This window comes from Molossus molossus, unplaced genomic scaffold (genome assembly GCF_014108415.1).
Source record: "Molossus molossus isolate mMolMol1 unplaced genomic scaffold, mMolMol1.p scaffold_m16_p_1, whole genome shotgun sequence".
NCBI classification, from domain to species: domain Eukaryota; kingdom Metazoa; phylum Chordata; class Mammalia; order Chiroptera; family Molossidae; genus Molossus; species Molossus molossus.
In genome coordinates, this window is record NW_023425344.1 from 32,694,256 (window position 1) to 32,715,416 (window position 21,161).

At 36.7% G+C, this 21,161-nt stretch overlaps 1 protein-coding gene across 2 annotated transcripts in view; it reads right to left on the reverse strand.

The window, feature by feature from the left end:
• The window catches only part of GNPDA2 (glucosamine-6-phosphate deaminase 2), a 31,937-nt gene extending 12,167 nt beyond the window's left edge, over nt 1-19,770 (reverse strand). Inside the window, exons 1-5 of one of the 2 annotated variants that reach the window (XM_036244796.1) lie at nt 19,677-19,770; nt 17,075-17,236; nt 12,525-12,626; nt 10,628-10,810; nt 1,734-1,918 (exon numbers count right to left, since the gene is read on the reverse strand). In XM_036244796.1, the coding sequence (XP_036100689.1) occupies nt 1,734-1,918; nt 10,628-10,810; nt 12,525-12,626; nt 17,075-17,198 (594 nt within the window). In that variant the 5' untranslated portion in view covers nt 17,199-17,236; nt 19,677-19,770. Of the gene's footprint in view, nt 1-1,733; nt 1,919-10,627; nt 10,811-12,524; nt 12,627-17,074; nt 17,237-18,844; nt 19,051-19,676 lie in introns of those variants that run through there. The other variant, XM_036244794.1, reaches the window with a different exon arrangement.
• Nucleotides 19,771-21,161: the final 1,391 nt, after the last annotated feature.

The following is a 21,161-nucleotide window of genomic DNA, read 5'->3' on the forward strand; positions in this document are numbered from 1 at the left end:
ATCACAGTTGAAACCACTGGCAAATGAAAATCTGTACACATTAAGCCCTACAACTGAAGATCAGAAAATAACATTAAGTATGACACGATACTCGTTTCAAAAGAACACGATAAAATAGTCAAAGCACTAAGCCCTTGGGAAAATGATAAAGTCCTAGAATAGTTCTGCCAAAATGATTTTCTTTTTTCCCCACAGGCAATTTTAATTTATTTTTCTTTTCTTCTTTTTATTGCATGTATTGGGTGACAGTGGCTAACAAAATTATACAAGTTTCAGGTACGTGATTCTACAGTACATTATTTGTACACTGTGCTGTGTGTTTACTACCCCCAGTCAAGTCTCTGTTCATCGCCATTTATCCCCCCATACTCTCCTCCATCTCTCCTCCCCCATTCCCCACTGGCAATCCACCACACTGTTGTCCATGTCCATGAGTTTTTTTTCTTTGGCTCAATCCCGCCACTACCCCCATTCAGCCCTCCAACCCCCTTTCCCCTTAATTATGCTGAGAATAAATGACCTCATATAATTTTGTTTGAAAAATTGACAAAAAGAAAAAGAATATTTGAGTAATTCTCTGTTCAATCTGAAAATCAGCATAAGAATTGCATTATAACTTAAATCTTGTTAAAGGTAAGAAATATTCACATAACTTTCAGTTTCATATTTTAGAAATAAGATTTCTCTAAATGTTTTTTTCAAAATAAATTTCAGTCTTTGAAAGATTTTTCATATACTGATGACTTTTAGATGAAAAATTCCTACATTCTGAATGACAGTTTGATTTGTAAGTTCAAATCTAGATATACTTACAACAAAATTAGTTACTTATTCATCATTCCCTTGTCTGTACTTTATCCTCTGAAACTGTCTCATCTGGCTGCCAGAAAGGAATGGAGTTTACGGTTTCCATATTGTTTTACCACTTATAATCATGAGCTGACTATAATTTGTTGTGCTATTCTCAGGGAAGATGACAACCCAATTAAAAATTTTAAAAATAGCCAAGATCTGGAAACAACCCAAGTGTCCATCAGCAGATATGTGGGTAAAAAAGGTGTAGTACATTTACACAATGGAATACTATGCAGCTATGAAAAAGGAGGAACTCTTATCATTTGCAACAGCATAGATGGACCTGGAGAGCATTATGCTAAGTGAAATAAGCCAGTTAGAGAAAGACAAGTACCATAGGATTTCACTCATATGTGGAATATAATGAACAAAATGAACTAACAAGCAAAACAGAGACAGACTCATTGATAAAGAGCAGGCTGACAGTTGGCGGGGGTGGGGTGGGGTGGGGTGGGGAGGTGGAGCGATAGAGCCAAAAAAGAAAAAACTCATGAACAAGAACAACAGTGCAGTGACTTATTGGAGGGCGTGGGGGGGGGTGGAGGAGGGTATAGGAGGGATAAATGGTGATGGCAGAAGACTTGACTGGGGTGGTGAACACACAGTACAGTGTACAGATGATGTGCTGTAGAATCATGTACCTGTAACTTGTATAATTTTGTTAACCAGTATCAGCCCAATAAATTAAATAAAAAAAGAAGAAAAAGGACCTTATTTATTTAAATTCTAAACATGGCAATGAGACTGACAAGTTATTGAAAGCTAGACGATTAAAAATGTGATCAGGATGCAACCAAATTATCACTAATTTGGCACCCTAATTCCTTCAATATCTATTGATATCAAAGAAAAAACATTAAGGAACATATAATTCTTACTTCTCTAGCATCCATCACTGTCCCCACACCAACTGTTAGAGCCATAGTTGGCACCTTTGATAAATCTCCATCAAAATATTTAGCATTTGCCAAAATGGTGTCCATTGCTAGAGTCTTTAATCTTGTCCTTGATACTAAACTGGATCCTGGCTCATTGAAAGCGATATGACCATCTGGACCAATTCCTTTAAAAAGAAATACACACAAATATAGATGAGTAAATAAGGCTTTCAAAATTCAACATGTCTTTAAGAGCAAAGAAATGGTAATAATCATGCTTACCTTATTTATTTGATAGCTGAATTTCTAATGCTACATTAAAATATTTATTCCTGTATTTGATGCAACAAGTACTTCAATGTTTTTCATATGCTTAGCAATTAACTAGCATGATTCCTAGAGCAGTAAAATTAAGTATCTCCTTATATTAGAATAATACTTTACATTATAAAGCATTTTCATATGCATCATCTCAATACCATATATTTAACAATCATGTGAGGGAGATTAGGCATATCTATTTCCCTCATCTCCCCCACCTTTTGTTAAACTCAAAAGGAAATGCTAAAGGATAATATATGACTTGTTTAAAGTAACAATTTAGTAACAACTAAGATGACTCAAATCTAAATTTTCTGATTCCTACCCAGTGGTCTTTATACCCTTTAACTGGCTTGGTTCTAGTCTAGATGGGGCAATTAACTCCTCCTCCTCCCTGTAGTATAGTTTTCTTACTTATAAAAATATCTAGACTGAACAAGATATTACCCAGGGTAGTAGTTTTCCTCAAACTTTTTGTTACTGTAACCTCTTGTAAGAAATACATCTGATGCTGCAATCTAGTACACACACCCATACACACATAAATATAATTAAAACAAAACTGCATGAAACAATACCCTTCCTCGGAGCCATACAAGCCCCTGTGGATTACATTCCATTTCATTCACAGAACATACAAAAGGGAATGTGACTGACTATATTGGTTTTATGACTTAATATGGGTGACAACCAACTGTTTCAATATCTACTGCCAGCTCTAATATTCAAGGAATGTCTCTAAAACTCAGGTAAAAATATGACATTCCATATTTGAAAAAAAATTAGAAGTATTTTTTATAAAATCAAGCAGCTTTCTATGGCATAATGAATCAAGCTTCATTTGCATGTACCCTACCAGTCAGATTTCTGGCAACCTCAATAAAAAATGAAAACTCCTGTACTCATTCCTGCTACAACAACATCAAAATTACAACTAAACTACGGAACCACCACCATTCCGAACCGCCTGAAATCAAGCTGAATGGAAGTCCTACAACTACAAAATTAAAGAAGCCACATCAAGATGGGTAGGAGGGGTGGAGGCGCAGACAGGCTGGTCCCATACCCACCTGTGGCGGATAAAAATCAGGAGGCACACCTCCGTTGTAAAGGTCCTCCCTGAGGAGAGATCTGTCCCACACCAGGCCCCCCAGCTCAGGGTTCCAGTGCCAGGAAGAGAAGTCTCCATAACTTCTGGCTGGAAAAGCCACCAGGGATTGAGGCTGAGGGAGGCTGAGGCTTCTGGAGTCACAGGCAGCTCCTCTTAAAGGGCCCACATATGGACTTATTCAGACTCACTCCCTCCAGGCTCCAGTGTGGGGGAGGCAGTTCAAAAGGCACCAGAGACATGTGAGGAAGAATGGAGTTGTTTGGCATCCAGGTGAGAGCTGGAGAGGCAGCTCTTTCCCAGACAGACATGCTGGCAGAGGCCATTATTCCTTTGGTGAGCCCTTCCCCCATGGACCCAGCAGGCAGGTGCCATATCCAAATCTCCATCAACCTGGCCCACACTGTTTGCTCCACCCTGGTGATTCCCTGAGGCCCTGCCCCTCCCAATTTTCAGTCCCACCCAAGCTGTATCCAGTGGCTTTACCATAGGATTGGCCTATCTGGGCTCATGATTCTGATTTTCCTAAATTCTCTCAAACAAGCATCATCTGGCCTCAAGGAGCCCCATACCTCTCACTAAGTGGCCCCAGGCCTCACACTAGAAGCAGTCAGCCTTGGTTCACAGCTTGGCTTAACCTGGGCACCTCCAAGCCCAGCACAAGCAGCAGTCATTGGCAGATCGCTTTGTAGCTTATTCCTGGTGGCTCTGGGTAGAATACAGGAAGTGGTTGACCTTGCCCAGAGCCAGCACACCCAGTAGACAGCTTTAGACCACGTCAAAGCACTACCACCCAACCACTTCCACAAGCAACACACTCAAGGAGTGGACTCAGTGGGTACTGGAGCCCTGCTGAGGTAAGTCTTGCTCTTTGTGGTGGGCCCCTGCACTGCTGATCCTCCAAGGTATTCAGAGGTCAGTGGTGAGTGGACACAGTTGATCAGCCTGAGTAAATCCCTCCCACTGATGTGCCAACAGCAATCAAGATTCAATTACAATAGAAGGGTGTACCTCGAGGGCCCAGCTGGGAGATCAGGGAGGCTGTGCCACTGGACCCTATAAAACACCTACTATAATGGGCCACCCTATGAAGCCTAAGAGACACAGCAACTCTACCTAATACATAGAAACAAACACAGGAGGCAGCAAAAATGAGGAGACAAAGAAACATGTCCCAAATGAAAGAACAGAACAAAACTCCAGGATAGAACTAAACAAAATGGAGATAAGCAATCTAACAAATGCAGAGTTCAAAACACTGGTTATAAGGTTGCTCTAAGAACTTAATGAGGAGTTCAAGAGCATAAAAAAGACCAGTCAGAAATAAAGGATGCACTAACTGAAATAAAGAATAATTTACAGGGAATCAATAGTAAATTAGGTAAAGCCAAGAAGCAAAACATTGATTTGGAATATAAGGAAGAAAAAAACACCCAATCAGAACAGCAAAAAGAAAAAATAATTCAAAAAAATGAGAGTGTAAGGAGCCTCTGGGACTACTTCAAGTGTACCAACATTCATATCATGGGAGTGCCAAAAGAAGAGAGAGAGCAAGAAACTGGAAAACCATTTGAAAAAATGATGACAGAAAACTCCCCTAACTTGGTGAAGGAAACAGACTAACAAGTCCAGGAAGCATAGAGAGTCCCAAACAAGATGAACCCAAAGAGGCCCACACCAAGACACATCATCATCAAAATGCAAAAGGTTAAAGAGAAAGAGAGAATTTTAAAAGCAGAAAGAGAAAAACAGTTAGTTACCTACAAGAGAGCTCCCATAAGACTGTCAACTGATTTCTCAAAAGAAACGTTGCAGGGCACAAGAGTGTGGCAAGAAATATTGAAAGTGATGAAATGCAAGGATTACAACCAAGATTACTCTATCCTGCAAAGCTATCATTTAGAATCAATGGACATATAAAGAGTTTTCCAGACAAGAAAAAGCTAAAGGAATTCATTACCACCAAACCAGTATTATATAAAAGGTTGAAGGGTCTTCTTGAAGATGATCAAAAATATAAACAATAAAATGGCAATAAATACATACCTAGCAACAATCGAATCTACAAACAAAATGAACAAACAGAACACAAACAGCCTCATGGATACAGAGAACTTTTTTTGGTTGCTAGATAAAAGGGAGGTTGGGGGGATAGGTGAAGGAAGAGATTAAGAAGTACAGATTGTTAGAATGAGGAACCAAAGGAAAGCGAGGAGGGCAGACAGGAAGAGTTAAACCAAAGAACTTATATGCATAACCAATGGACACAGACAATAGTGTGGGAAAGGCAGGAGGGGGACAGGAGTAGGGAGGAGGCTTTCAATGGGAGAAAAAAGTGGGGGACGTCTGTAATACATTCAACAATAAAGATGTTTAAAAATATTAAATCCACTGGTTCTCTGAGTCAAATATGTTATATTTGTAATCTGCATACTTACTTTAATGACAGATATGTATATTTTACTGACTCTTAACATAGAATTCTGAGAAGGTAAAATATGACAACTTGGTTTTGAAGGAAGAAGAAATAAATGAAAACCTTAGGAAGTATATACTACTACCAAAGCCCAACTGGAATTTTTAATGAGGAGGCATGAAGCCAGACGTAGATGGGGTTAATATGTATGGATTGTTTCCATTATTAAATATCTGCTTGTAAATACAAGTTTTAAATTATAGACAGGCATTTCTCTCTAGATTTGTAAAACTATTCTGTTTCACCTCTTAAGTATATGTCTTCCTGCATATTTATATTTCTCTATATATGTATAAAGAGGAAGGGTTGGAACCAAGAAAAAAAGTTCTGGAAAAAGAAGCCCTCCAAGATCAGTACTAGTAGTCTCACTGGTGACTGGGTCATACAAATATGTACAGCAAAACTGACATTATCAGCAATGGTTCATGATGGAGAAGGGTCAATACATTCCTTTACTGACCACGAATAACTATCAGATATTGAGCTTCCTAATATAAAATTGTATTTTTTAAATGTGCATAATGTTTCACAAAGCTTTCTAAAACTTTCTTTAAAAAAAAAATCATGGAATCTAAAAATGATGGCTAATTCTTATTCAATTTTTAAACTGAAACTAAGATATCAGAGTCTTTATGAAACATCTCTAAAATCTCAGTCTGGATTATCTAGGGTGAAGCAAAAGTAGGTTTACAGTTGTTTGTATGAAAAAGAATACAATAAATAATAATAATACAAAAATAAACTCTGTTTCGTGTACTCAAACAACTGTAAACCTACTTTTGCCCCAACCTTATGTCTTTCTTGTGTGCCTATAGTTCTGTGAGGTAGATTGTAAACTTCATGAAATTAAAAACTTGATCTTCTTCATTACTATATCCTTACCATTTAGAACAACACATTGCACACAGGAGACCCTCACTAAACAATGGCTGAAGAAATTAATGGATGGTTGCTATTTTTGATATGCTCATAGTTTCTCCCTGCTTCTTTTACCCTGTTCTGCTCCCCTCCCAACAGGGGTTAGAACAATCCTAATACCTATATGTCTCTTAGGCAGAGTGATTATGGTCTAGGGATAAGTAGTTGTTCCACCCTGAAACAATTAAGAGTTTCTCTCCTGAAATTCTGATACCAGGGGTACAGAAAGAAAAAAGGCATCTAGAGCTGAGGCACTGGATGAAAGCACAGCAGGAGAGGATCGAGGAGTTCCTGCTTTGGAGATCTGTGAACAGTGCTTGTTCTTCCAAAGACTTGGTTTGTTTTTTTTTCAAATCTTCTATCAATTCTGTGAATTACTTAGAATCATTCCAATTATTTCACTTTTGGTCTCAGTAGATTATTGTTACTTGCAAACTAAAGTATCTAATCATGTAAACCAAAGGAAGTGTTAAGGTTTTCCACACTGTCTTCTTTTTAAAAAAAACAAACAAACAAATTATCTTAAGATCATTTTAAAGTTAGTAATGCCTTTGGAGTGTATTTATGAAATTCCATGTTTGTGTACTTTATTGCTGGAGTGGATCAGGGATAGCATGATATACCTTTTTCTTTCTCTCAACACTTTTGTCACCAGATGAAGAATGAGAACTTCAGAGAGTACATTTCCTCCTTTTTCTTTTCTTCTGAGGGAAGGGGAGGAGCTCCTGCTGTATTCTCCAGGAGTGAGCAAGGGTGGGTTAAAATTCTTAAATTCCCCTTTTTGCCTCAAACCCAACCTGCAATCTCTAATCCAACTTTACCTTTAATAAAGCTGATATTTTGATCCCAATTGGCTCAGTTCTTAGTGTTTTTATTAAAGAAATCCTGGAACAAAAGAAGGGTAAGTGGTAAGACCCAGATACCAAGCCTCATCTTGAAAATCCAATAATAACAAACCTAGCTCAACAAAGGCAAAGAATCAAATGAGATTCTTTCATGAGTACACATTCAATAACAGGGTATCCCAAATAGGAAAAAGTTCAATGAAAATGCAATAAGCTAACCCTATATTCCCTATGCACAGAGTAATTACGTCCTTTGAATGATAAATATAAACTCTCAGACCCTGGACTATCACATGACTACAAATAAAGATGTTAATGGAAGAGGCAAGAAAATCCTCTTAAACTTTTTTGTCAGGGGGAACTACTACAGAAAGCTTAAGACAAAAATCAGTTAGAAAACAAAGTAAATGTCTTTTTAGTAGTACAAGTCAGTGATAAATAATTATAATGTATGTACCATTTGTTTGCAAGGGAGAAGTAAGGTGGCTTATAATGAGAAAATGCACCAAAACACCAAAACACTTTAGCTAAAAGGAAATGAGAAATGACTTAAAGCAACGGGAAAAGAAGCAAGTTCTACTAGAAATCTTTGATAAAGGAGATTCAGCCTTAAATATTATGTTAAGGTATAAATGCTTTCTGGAAAGCAAGCAAAAGGACAAACTAGAGCTAAAGAGTTCTTATCAGTTTTTTCCCCAGTAAATTCCTCACAATGAGTCCCTAAGGGATATGCCACATGGATCTTTCTGTAAAGTCAATAAATTAATAGAAAAAACAAGTCTTCTATGAAAAAGCAGAAAAAAATTTTTTTTTCATGCAGCCATTTTTAATAATAAATCTCTAATAACATGTTTTGTATAACAGTAAATAAGTGAAAACATTTCTTGAGATAAGTAAAATAAACAGTTTAAGTATATACATATATTTCAGTAATCCTACTACTAGATTTCGGAGTTATGAAAGTCTAAAGAACACATGGGTAATGCACCTACTTAAACATTCCCAAATGTCTATTGCCTTAGCCTTGATACTGGCAAACGCAAATAGTAATTATCTCAGAATTGCGCCACATGGACCAAAGTGGAGTGCAAATGTTTTCCAGAAATATTGAGGTAATATTAGCAAATTCTATTTAACACACATAACTTTTCTATTTTGAAAAGAAAAATGTCTAACTTGGATTCTTGCTCAAACAAAAATCATCCTATATACAAAAGAAAGTAATTAATATTGGTTCTAGGACCTAGGCAGAGATAAAAAATTTCCTTAAAGAGATTATTTCAATCATGCTGGATACCTATATAGGTAATTCAGTATAATAGCAGAACATTTAGTAAATTAAGGAAGAATTATTTCAGCATCTATAGTTCAGAGAGAAAGAGAAGACTAAACTAACACTTAATGGAGTACCAACTACATACCAATCACTGTGCAAAGCATTTTATACATGTATTAGCATGGTTAATTCTCACAATTATAGAATGGTCAACATTAATCCTGTTTGACAAATGAGTTAATTATACTGAACTTCAATTAACTTCCCAAGGTCACACAGATAATAAGTGGCCAAAACAGGATGCAAATTTATGTCTGATTGTAAAACCCAATTTCCCCTAAGGGCAACCAGCCCTCTCAACCATACTTGGCCACCTCAACCATAAATTAACATCATACAGCTCTACTGTAAATCTAATTCATGTAATTCAGCAGTCTTCTAATAAATCAATTATAAGATATATCCAGAGAATTTAATGTTAATTTCGAACTTTAGTGTGTTTAGCTGAATACCAAAGAATCTGCCAAAAAACTACCTTAGTTTTAGTGTAGTTGATGTTATTCTAATATTACCATACTATTTTGATGGTAATGAATTAGCTGCCTCATATGCTTCATATTGATGACAGAAAATAATGTTGTCATTACAAAGTAAGAAACTCTTCCACATATTTTTAATGATAGTTATGCACTCATAAACACACACACACACACACTCACATAAATTTCAAGTGAAATTAAGTCACTTCAACATTTAACCACTTTGGAGTTTATTAAGATAATTATACTGCTTAATTCATATTAACTAAAGGCTGCTGATAAATAAAATCTTACATCGTTCTTAGTTGATTTCTTAGTGAGATAATGTAATTTAAGTGACCAGCACAGAAACGCTAAAATGCACCTGTTCCACATGCAAACTTTTAGAGATTTAACCCTGTAATTTGACAAGAAAGCTGGGTTGGAGTTAAAGAATAAAATAAGCCTGATACCGTTACTATACTTTTAAAAAGAATAATTCCTAAGTATAAGCAAGTATACAGTGTTAAAACTGTCCTAATTGTCCCATAATTGTAAAAAATAATTCTTTAGTTGTTAAGTCTCTTTATTGAAGCATAAATTAGGGTATCATGCTTATGTGTTTTAGAAAGTCTTTAGTTTTAGATATATATTTAAAATATTTTAGGATAACATCATATGATTTGGAAAATTTTGTTTCAAAATAATTGAGGGTGCCCTGGCAGTGTTGCTCAGTTGGTTGAGCATCATCCTATACACCAAAAAGTTGCAGGTTCAATTCCTGGTCAGGGTACATTAGGGAGGCAACCAATTGATGTTTCTCCCTCACATCTCACATTGATGTCTCTCTCTTTCTTTCTCCCTTTCTCTCCCTGTAAAATCAATAAAAAATATCCTCAGGTGAGGATTAAAAACAATAATAATAAAAATAATTGAGGGGGACAAATTGTAGATGGGGATATAGACCAAAAAAAAAAAGACAGAGAGATCTTGAATTTTTAATTACTAAAGCTTGATGATAGTCACATGGAGGGTCATTACACTCTCTATTTACTAAATTTTGTATATGTGTGAAATTTTCAAAATAAACAGAATTAAAAACAAATAAATAGGATAAGACTATCACTTAGGAAAAGAAACACATCACTTGTTTTGTAAGGTGTAGTACGCTGACACTGTCAACTCTAAAGAGGTAATTAGAAGAATTTGACAGGGATTGGGACCTATTTCTAAAGATGTAACTTAAACAATTTCAAGCAAATTTAAGATTATTTTTTATTAAAATAAAGTATAACAGAAATTAGTAGATAAGTGTGTATTATAGGTAGTAAAAGGTGTTCTTTACACTATAAAATGAATGGTAAGATTTTTTAAATTAATAGCAACTAATGCAAATATTAACAAATGATTAATGACAAAATGTTTTACATACCTCCAACAAAAAGATCAATTCCTCCAGCTTCTTTTATTTTACTTTCAAATGCATCACATTCTGCTTGTAAATCTTCAGCATTCCCATCAAGGATATGAGCATTATTAGGATCTATATCAATATGCTTAAAAAAGTTATTCCACATATAAGAATGGTAGCTTTCAGGATGATGTCTGGGAAGTCCTAAATATAAAGTTAATAAATAAAAATGTAATTATTTTCTAAATGAATCTAAAACTTTTTCTGATTAAGCTCTACATACTATTTAAAATATATAATTTTTCTATACCATGTTCAATTTAAAAGCATTTTTATGTGGAACATATACTAGACATTATTTTAACTACTGTACATGTATGCATTAACTCAATTAATTTGTACATCTATGGAAATATTAGCACTCCCATTTGATTAATGAAAAACAGAAAAGTTAAATACTTTTCTTAAAGTCACATAGCTCATAGAGGGGCTGGAATTCAAAGACAGAGTCCATGTGCATTTAGTCACTATACTCCATTTCTCAAACACGTAAAATTTTAACTAATGGAACTGATTTATGTGTTAATCTCAATATAAATTAATTAACCATACAATTAAAATATTGGTCCATGTTCCTCCTGTGTTCTTCCTATATGCCTGCAAAGTATATCAAATCACCACAGTTCTTTGGCTATCACACTACCATTAAAATGTTTTATTATATTTAAATGTTAACAGTTTATATGCATCGCAAATGTTTCTAGTTAAGCAAGTTCACAATCAATAAATTATAAAAGCTTCACTTGAAAATAAATAAAAATATCCTTATACTTGGAAAATCTTTACTAATTACTTTTACATACATATTACTTTATTTCCTATAATAAGACTGGTTTTAACTTGGCCTTAAGGAAAAATAAAAAAGCAAATGAAAAATGAGAACAGAGTAGATCAAAGTTACAAGACTGTTAAACTGCAGAATTCAAGATGAATATAGATTTTCTGATTTCTAGTCCCATATTCCTTCTTACTATATTTTGCTATTATGAAAAGATAGAGATTTGAAAAAAAAATTTTTTCTTTATTGATTTTATAGAGAGGAAAGGAGAGGAAGAAAGAGAAACAGCAATAAGAGAAAACATCAGTTGGCCGCCTCCTGCATGCCCCCCACTGGGAATTTGGACCGCAACCTGGGCATGTGCCCTGACTGGGAATTAAACCTGTGACCTCTTGGTGCATGGGTCGATGCTCAACCACTAAGCCACACCAGCCAGGCAAAAAATATATATTTTTTAACTAATAATCTCCCAAATGCATCACAAGGCTATATATTATAACTCCAGAACTATATTAATATTATATTCAAAACATAATTTCAAATAATATATTAAATATTCTCAAAGTACATTATTTTATTTAAAATATAATATGGCCTGGCCGGTGTGGTTCAGTGGACTGAGCATCATCCCATGGACTGAGGTCCTGGTTCGAGTCCCAGTCAAGGCAGATGCCCAGGTTACAGGCTTGATCCCCAGTAGGGGGTATGCAAGAGGCAGCTGAAAGATGTTTCTCTCACATCAAACTTTCTCTCTCTCCCTTCCTCTCTCTCAAAAAAAAATCAATTAAAAATAATATTTAAGTCCGATCAGTGTGGCTCAGTGGTTGAGCGTTGACCCACGCACCAAGAGGTCGCGGGTTCAATTCCAGGTCAGGAACATGCCCAGTTTGTAGGCCCGATCCCCAGTGGGGGGCATGCAGGAGGTGGCCAATCAATGTTCTCTCTCATTGATGTTTCTATCTCTCTCTCCCTCTCATTTCCTCTCTCTGTAAAATCAATAAAGGAAAAAATAATAATAATATTTAAAATATTTATATATATATAAAACACCCAAAAATATATTCAAATAATATACCTTACCTACATATTCATCCATGTTAAAGGTCTTCACATATTTAAAAGAAAGGTCTCCATTCTTGTGATATTCTATTAGTTTTTTATAACATCCTAATGGTGTGCTCCCTAAAATAAATAAAATTTACATTTCTAAAATAACTTAAAAATCGAATTTAAAAGTTTAGATTAACTTTATCCTATATTTCTAATTTATTAGGCAAATAATTATTAATTTAAATATGTATTCAATTAAATATATGTTGAATTAGTCTCTTTTCAAGGTACTTTGAAATTTTAATAAACTAGAATTTGCTGATAAAGTTGGAAATCTGTCAACAGAAAATTATAGTTCAGAAAATTATTCTTGAGTTTTTAGGTATTTGGAATTAATGTTGTATATTCCAAAATTAGAAACTTTAAGAAAGCACATCTGAATTCAAAGAAAACATCTATCTTTTGAGAAAAAAATTTGAGAGGATTTGTAGCATAAAGAATACATAAATGGATCAAGTGTTGACCATATATTGATATCAAAAGTAAAACTAAAGTTTAAATTAAAATATTATCCCTTTTCAAATAGACTCCTCCGAAACTGGCAAGGATTGTATGAAGAAGTTTTTACCTGGAACTCCTGTTTCTCATTTGTTATCATGTGTCGGCTAAATGTATAATGCAAAATGACTTCTAGGAAATGGGATCTTGGCTTTGAGTACTTCATCTGAGTTCCTGATTTTACTGTTTTACAAATGTAATTCTCTCACAGTCCTTCATGACATGGCACTATAAAAATAAATGTATTTAGCCACTTGAGGATGGCCTCCCTTTGTTTTCTGAATTTGCTACAGCTTGTCATTTTAACTACAAACCAGAAAGCTAAATTGCTTGCATTCTTACAGCAAGCATCTCAGTCCTCTCACTTTGGGTTGGAGTGTTGATTTCTAGTCCATCACAAAACAAAAAACCTGCACACAAAATTTCTACTTAAGTGTCAGGGAGAAGTATGGTAGAACTAAACAGTCTCTGGCAAAAATAACACACACACACACACACACACACACAAATTCTAGAGCAGTAAAAAAATTGCCTCTCATTTGAGATGATAATAATAGAAGTGGCTCTAAATAATAAATACAATATAGATAGATTCAGAGAACAGAAGACTATTAGATTTTCTTATAGTTAAGCATACATATTGTTTTAAAATGCAATTAACAATTTAAAATTTAGGTGGTGAGCCCAGCCAGTGTGGCTCAGTGGACTGAGCATCATCCCATGGACTGAGAGGTCCTGTTCGATTCCCGGTAAGGGCACATGCCCAGGTTGCAGGCTCGATCCCCAGTGGTGGTTGTGCAGAAGGCAGCCAATCAATGCTTCTCTCTCACACTGATGTTTCTATCTCTCTCTCCCTTCCTCTCTCTCTCTAAAAAAAAAAAAAAATCAATTAAAAAAACATATTTTTTACAATTTATGTGGTTAAATTTTTTAATTCCTTCTCAAAGAACTATAGCCCACTAATATGAAATCTGGCTAAAAAAAATGGATAAACATGTTTTTCCTTCTTCCTTCTAGAAGCTTAAATATTCTGTGTCTATCTTTCATTGTCAAGGGAATAGTTATATAAATCTCTCCTTAATTAAAAGATATATAAATTAAAAAGTGAGAAGCTGTCATAATGGTGATAACAAAGAACATGCTTGTCTACTTTTTAATCAAAGTGGCCAAAGGAAAAAACAATGAAAGATATAGTGCAGGATGTATTGATTAAAGAAAATTCATTTTAATATTGCAATACTTTATTTACTAACATAACTAAGCTTTAGCAAGTGTTTACTATAACAGGATTAAGACTGTTTCTATCCTAGAACTCAAAAGATGCAAAATAAACATAACAGAAGGAATAATATTATAAATAACCCTTAAGAAGTCTGGAGAACTATAGTGAATCCAAGAAAACTATAGTCTTGCTTGTTGGAGGAAGGATCAAAGATGATGGCATTTCAATTGAGTCTTGAAGGAGTGGATTCCAACAAAGATGGGGTGAGTTGTGATTGAGAACAGAAGAAAGATGGGAGGAGGTTCAGATATGACATTTGTGTGCCTGCCATGTGCTAGATTCATTGCTATTGTTTTCATACATTTAGCTCATGTAAATCTCACATCCTTGGGAAGTTGGCATTATCTTTCCCATTATGAAAATGAAAGAATTGGGACAAAATGATTAAGGAATTTGCCAAATATCACATGGCAGTGAAGCCAGATTCAAGAGATTGTTTGGTTCCAGAGCCCATATAATTTTCATTATATAACACACTAGGAACATGAGTAAAAATAAAGCCAGCAAGTTCAGGCCTATTCTTTGAACTAAAAGCTGGCTAATTTGCAGGTCATGATTCAGTGTAGGGGAATGAATGGTGGAAATAAGTCAGGGAAGTAAGTCAGGCCCACAGATGCAGGCCCTTAAATGTCAACTTGTTAAAATCACTTCAATAAATAATTAGCAGGTATACCTGAGAAATTGTGCTTGGTTGCACAATACATCAAGTTACTTGCAATTACAGAAATGTATGTTCAAATTTCAAAAGCATAGGGGTGGGGGTGGGGGGGCACGATTAACACTGTCAATGGTCAATGAAGGAGAAAAGTGGGAAACACCAACATAGATTTTCCAGAAATACACCTTTGGCAGGTATATTACTAGGCAGTTATACTATCCAAAATAAAGCAAAAGCTTCATATCTAACTACACAAAAACATGTTTAGCACTGTTGTCATTTGTGACTCTGAAGTCTTTCAGCCCCCACACTCAAATTACTGTTTACTCCTATAGCATAATTAAGACAGAATGATTACGTTAACTAGCCTGAATGTAGCCCAGGTTTACAGTATGAAAACTGATATGAAGGCCATGGTTCAACCACTGGGGCTCACATATCAGAACTGTGGTCGCTGAGGAGGTCCAATATGGGTGTGTACAATTTTAGAGCGTCCCTCTTTGCTATTCTCAACAAGATCTACTGCACTGGATCAAAAAACAAAAAACAAAACAGCAAACAGAAAAAAATCAACGTGGTGGGCTAAAAGGTGATTTTCATGGAAACTATGCAAGTGGAAAAAATATTATGATTGTATCTTTTATGTAGCTGGCATGTATGGGGGAGGAGCAGGAGGAGAAAATACTCTTTAAATAAAACACACAGGAAGAACTTTATATAGTATTTACAGTATACAAGGGATACTTATTTGCACAAGCACTCTTATTTGAACCTCAAAACAGACTGTAAGCTGTTATTATCCTTATCTTTCTAAAAGGTAAGGAAACTGAGACTTAGGGAAGTAGAACAAATGCCTTGCTGTAACCAAGAAAGTAGCAGCTCTGGTTCCAGGTCTAATACTCTTTCCTGTAGGAGTCTACAATATCAAACAAAGTGCCACAAGATTAATAACATCACTTGGTTATTTTATTTTATTTTTTTATCCTCACCCAAGGACATTTTTCCATTTTTTGTTCAGGTAGAGCGGGAGGGAGAGAGAGGAACAGAGAGAGAGAGAGAGAAACATCGATGTGAAAGGGACACAATCGAGTGGCTGCCACCCGCACGACCGACCAGGGCCGGGGACAAACTGCAACCGAGGTACACGCCCTTAGCGGTAACCGAACCCGGGTCTCTCAGGACCGCAGGTCGACGCTCTAACCGCTGAGCCAAACCGGCCAGGGCTCACTTGGTTATTTTTTAAAGAAAAAACCTTAACAAGGAGCTAAATCCAATAAAATATGTAATGAATGTTTATGGTTATCCTGTCATGAAAATATAACAATATGCAATTTTTCCCTTATAATACTATTATAATAGAAAGAAAATAAACACAGAAACAGCAAAGGGCTAATAGGCTATTATAAGGATAATATGGCAGCTAAGGTGGAATTACGAGGCAACAGCACATACTCTAGGTACCTCTTAATAGTTAATAAGAAGGCTAATCCTGGCTAGCATTGCTCAGTGGTTAGAGCATTGGCCCACACATGGAAGGGGCGGGTTCCATTCCCAGTCAAGAGCGTGTACCTGGGATTCTGGTTCATTCCCCAGCTTCAGTCAGGGCTCATGTGGGAGGCAACCAATCTATGTGTGTCTCTCACTGTGATGTTTCTCTTTCTTTTCTCTCTTTCTCTCTCTCTCTCTCTCTCTCTCTCTCTCTCTCTCTCTCTCTCTCACCCCCGCCTCCCTCCCTCCGAATCTCTCTAAAAATCAATGAAAAAATATCCCGTGGAGTGGGGGGAGGGGAGAGTGATTAACAACAACAAAAATACTCTGACCATTACTTCAGTTAGGATATTTTCTTTGTATTTTGTAGTGGCAAGTGAGATAGAATTTAAACAAACAAAACAAAAAACAGTGACAGAATATAGATAATAGATAGATAGATACATATACAGACAGATTTATTTTCAGCTTTATCTACTAATATGTTCAATCAGTGATATGGCAAGAAATAAAGGGGACACATATTTTACTAAAGGAAACCCTTCAATCTTATAACCTTAAGTATCTAAAATGGGAAAAAAGTTTGTGTATTACCTGTTGGTAAACCCAGTGTAAAATATCTTTCCTTTCCAGGTTTGAACTGAATGATGCGATTACAGATGTATTTGGCGGCCCATTCACTAGCCAAGTCATAGTTATCAAGAATTACAAGCCTCATTATGGTGATGCACAGCTTCCAGGACAAGAAGTTCAAACCTAGAAAATCCATTATAGAACACTTTAAGCAATTTACAGACACATAAATGTAAGTGTAACACACTGATGACTTCAAAAAAGAAGGACATGCATGTGTACAAATACAATCTGTACTTTTAAAACAGTAATTCTCTTTTGAACACACCTCGGTTCATGGGCAGTGGGCTAGGTTATTTAAATATATATCTCAATCCTTACAACAATTTGCTAAAGTAAATATAATGCCCAGTTTTAGATGAGGACAGAGACTCACACAATTTGAGGTCACACAACTACTAAGTGACAAAGCCAGAATTCGTATCGAGGCACATTTACAATAAAGACACCACATTGCACTCACTATATCTACAAGGATACTGTATAAATCAACACAAAACAAACATAAAGGCAAACAAAACAGTACTCATTTCTGCAAATTAATGGTGGTAATGATTACTCAGCAACTTTGGGGTTATTTACTAAAATCCAGAATTCTCCCTATAAAAAATGTAAAAACCAAACCTCCCTTTATTAAATAACATTTTTATAAAAATGATACCTGCACTTTAAAAAAAATATCAATCAATATAGAAAGGTACAAATTAAGTTGTAAAAAATCTACACAAATCCTATCACTCATAAATAATTCTATTAGATATAAATTATTCCAGATTGACCCGAAACATGGTGACCAGATATCTGTCTAATGCACACATATAAATAGAATGTATAGAAATAATTTTTAATAATGGGATCATACTAGATATGCTAATTTTTGAGTACTTAAAGATACTTTTATTTGAGATAATTTTTTAAATTAAATTTATTGGGGTCACATTGCTTAATAGGAATATATAGGTTTTGACATACTATTTTAAATAAAAGGCTTAGCACTAAATTTTTGCTACGTTCAACAAAAGAAAAAAAAAAACCCAAAATGAACTAAAGAAACTGCTGATCTTTGGGGAAAAAATTTCCTCACACAAAGTAATTTCAGTTCCTAAAAGAGTACTCTAAAGTTAAGAAAACATATTACCCAAATATTAAGAGAGCAGAGTCATTTAAAAGCTATATGATTCCATTTTAGACAATGTGGACTGACCAACTATCGTGAAAGAAAAACTGCATTCTTGTGTTTTCTTACATCCCAATTTCTGTAAGATGTATTATTTTTGCATCATCATTATTTATAATATTTACACTATAACCATAATTCCCAGATTTTAATTCTTAGTTTTATATTTCCATAATTCCAGGTTTTAATTTGGTTTTATATTTAAATGGATCTGTCACCCAACCAATCCTTTTAGAAACTACTTCAGCAGCAGTCCTGAATTCTGTACCCACACACTTGACATATGTAACAAGTCAAATTCTTTAAATTAATGGGAATAGGTCTCATTACAATGAATATATGGAACTTAAACGATGTCCTTATGAACATAACAATTTAGAATTCTGGCAGAACAACAACGACTATGATCACCAACATCTAGAATTATGGCACAAAGATAAATAGTATTTGCTTGTTAAAAATATAAATTCCCAGGCCCCTCTCACTGGACATAGTATTTCTGAAATGGGTTTCAGGGAACCCGAACTTCTACCAATATCACAGGTGATTCTTACCATCAGGTGAAATTTGGAAAAGAACATCACACAAGATGACTGCATTGGCAAGAGATTCAAGTCAGATGAGGTACAGGGAAGTTTTGTTTGTTGTTTAAACTTTTGGGGCACTCCCAAAAGACCCAAATGAATCACCTCGCCCAGAGTAAAGCAGAATGTGCCACATTTATACAGATTTTTAAAAAGGTGATTTTGCCAATCCTCGGAGATCCAAACGCCTGTGGTCCTGGGCAATTCTCTGGAAGGACAACCGGAGAGCGCTCAAAAAATGACCAGCGCCACCGCTTCCTCATCGCGCCCAGGTGCTGATTCACTTCGGAGGCACGTCGCTCGGAGAAGCGGCTGCTCCAGCGCAGAACTTGAGAGCTGGATGGGAACTTCGCAGGACGGGAGTCTCGACATCGTCTAGGATCGGTCTCTACCAGACCCTGGACCCGGAATCCCTGCTCTGGGCTCTTCCCTGCGCGCACTACGCCCGCCCCGAAGGGTCTCTGAGCCCCACTCGGAAGGGGAATGGGGGTGCGGGATCCAAGAGGGGCCACCAGCAGCGGAGATGGCTGCAGCCCCACCCGCACTGCGTGGCTGCTGGGTCCATCACTTCAGAAACTAGGGCTAAAAGCAAGTGAGGATGACACGAATTTTGGGCAAGTGTCAGGAGAAAGCCCCCAGAGAGCAGGGGCCAGGGAAGCCCCCTCCTGGAGGCCCACTGTAAAGCTGGTCGCGCCCCTCAGCCGCCTTCCCCCACCTCCTCGGGGCTCCCGGACCCCAACCCACCCCAGGGCAATCAATGGCCCGGCCGACTCCCCTTCTTGGCCCATACCCCTGCACTCACCCGCCGGCCCTCCCGCTCCTCCGACGCTGGAAAGGCCGGAACAGCCGACACTTAGCAACCCCGGAGCGACCCGGGCCAACGGGTGGAACGCGAAGCCCAAAGACCCGGATGCAAAACCCGGCGCAGAAGGGACGGCGGCGCGGCCTGTGGGCGGTGCGCATGCGCGTGCCTGGCTCTCGGGTCAGCGGCGTGGGAGTCCACCCCAGTTCCGTGCGGCCGCGGACCTCTCCCTCCTGAGAGTGTCCAGTTCCTGGACCATCGATTCTTTGGGTTTTAGCACGCTGGACTACAATGTTCATATAAAAACATAGTTTGGTTGTTGCTGATAGAGGCAATAGGATATTATCTCCTTTGCAAGCACAGTGACAGCTAAGCGCTTTTTAAAAAATCAACAAGCTCATCAGGGTTAAGCTTGTTAAGTGCTGCAGAAGGCAAAATGTTTACAATAGGAAACCTTGGAGCAGCTCAGTAAGAGTGAACCCAGGAGGTGTTAATGGGATATGGACTTGTGCTGAATGAGCCTGAAAGGGGATGGAGGAAACAGAATCACAGATCTGTGTTCTGGGGGAGGAGGGAAGGAAGCAGGGCTGAGGAAGGAAAGTAGCAATCACTCTAAAGGGGGGTTGTGTGGCTTTGCTATGTCCCATTAGGAACACTGTTTAGAGTTCGATTAGGAACAGTATAGTCTGTCCAGCATGGAGTGACAGACAGACTAAAGGTCCTGTTTCCTTGGACACTATAAAGTTAAGATGAATGTGAAATGTAGTGTCCCCAAACTCCTTATCTATAGTTCTGCACCTGGGTTGTAAATCCAGCTTCTCTGCATCAAATGATCCCCCCTGCTTACATTCTTTGGCCAAGAGTAGGATGCTCCATTCTCAATTATATGACTTCAAAGAGCAAACTTTCTTACAAAATGTATCAGAAGACAAGATTACTTAGCACTATAGCATTGAGTTAGCTTACAAAAGCAGTTTTCAACCTTCCCAGTACTATAATGTATCATCTTACAAAAATCTATTGTTCATCTACAGAGGTCAAAAAGAACTGCAAGTAACAAAAAAGAGCTTCGCCTGGAATATTATTGGAGCATAGTGGGATATTTAAGAAATGCATTTTTTCTTGATGGGGTTACTTCTTCTTCATGAGTTTCTGACACTAGGAAGTAAGTTCTGCTCCTGCCATAAGTGCTGACCATGGTTAATTTTGCTGTGATTACACTAAATCACGTTCTTTCTGCCTTTTTCTAAGTTGGTGTTTCTCACCTCTTGTAACCCCAATGTCATGCTTTTTTTTGTACTAAGATTAAAGCCAGTGTTACTGTCATCAAGAGCAAAATATTTAATACTAAATAGAAAAATTGTTTTTGAGAAGGGCAGGGACATGTAAGCTGAGTCATTCATTTGTTCATTCAACAAACATTTATTGTGTTCAGTAAACTAAGAGTCTTGTGGGAATGCACACATCACCCAATAAATATTAATA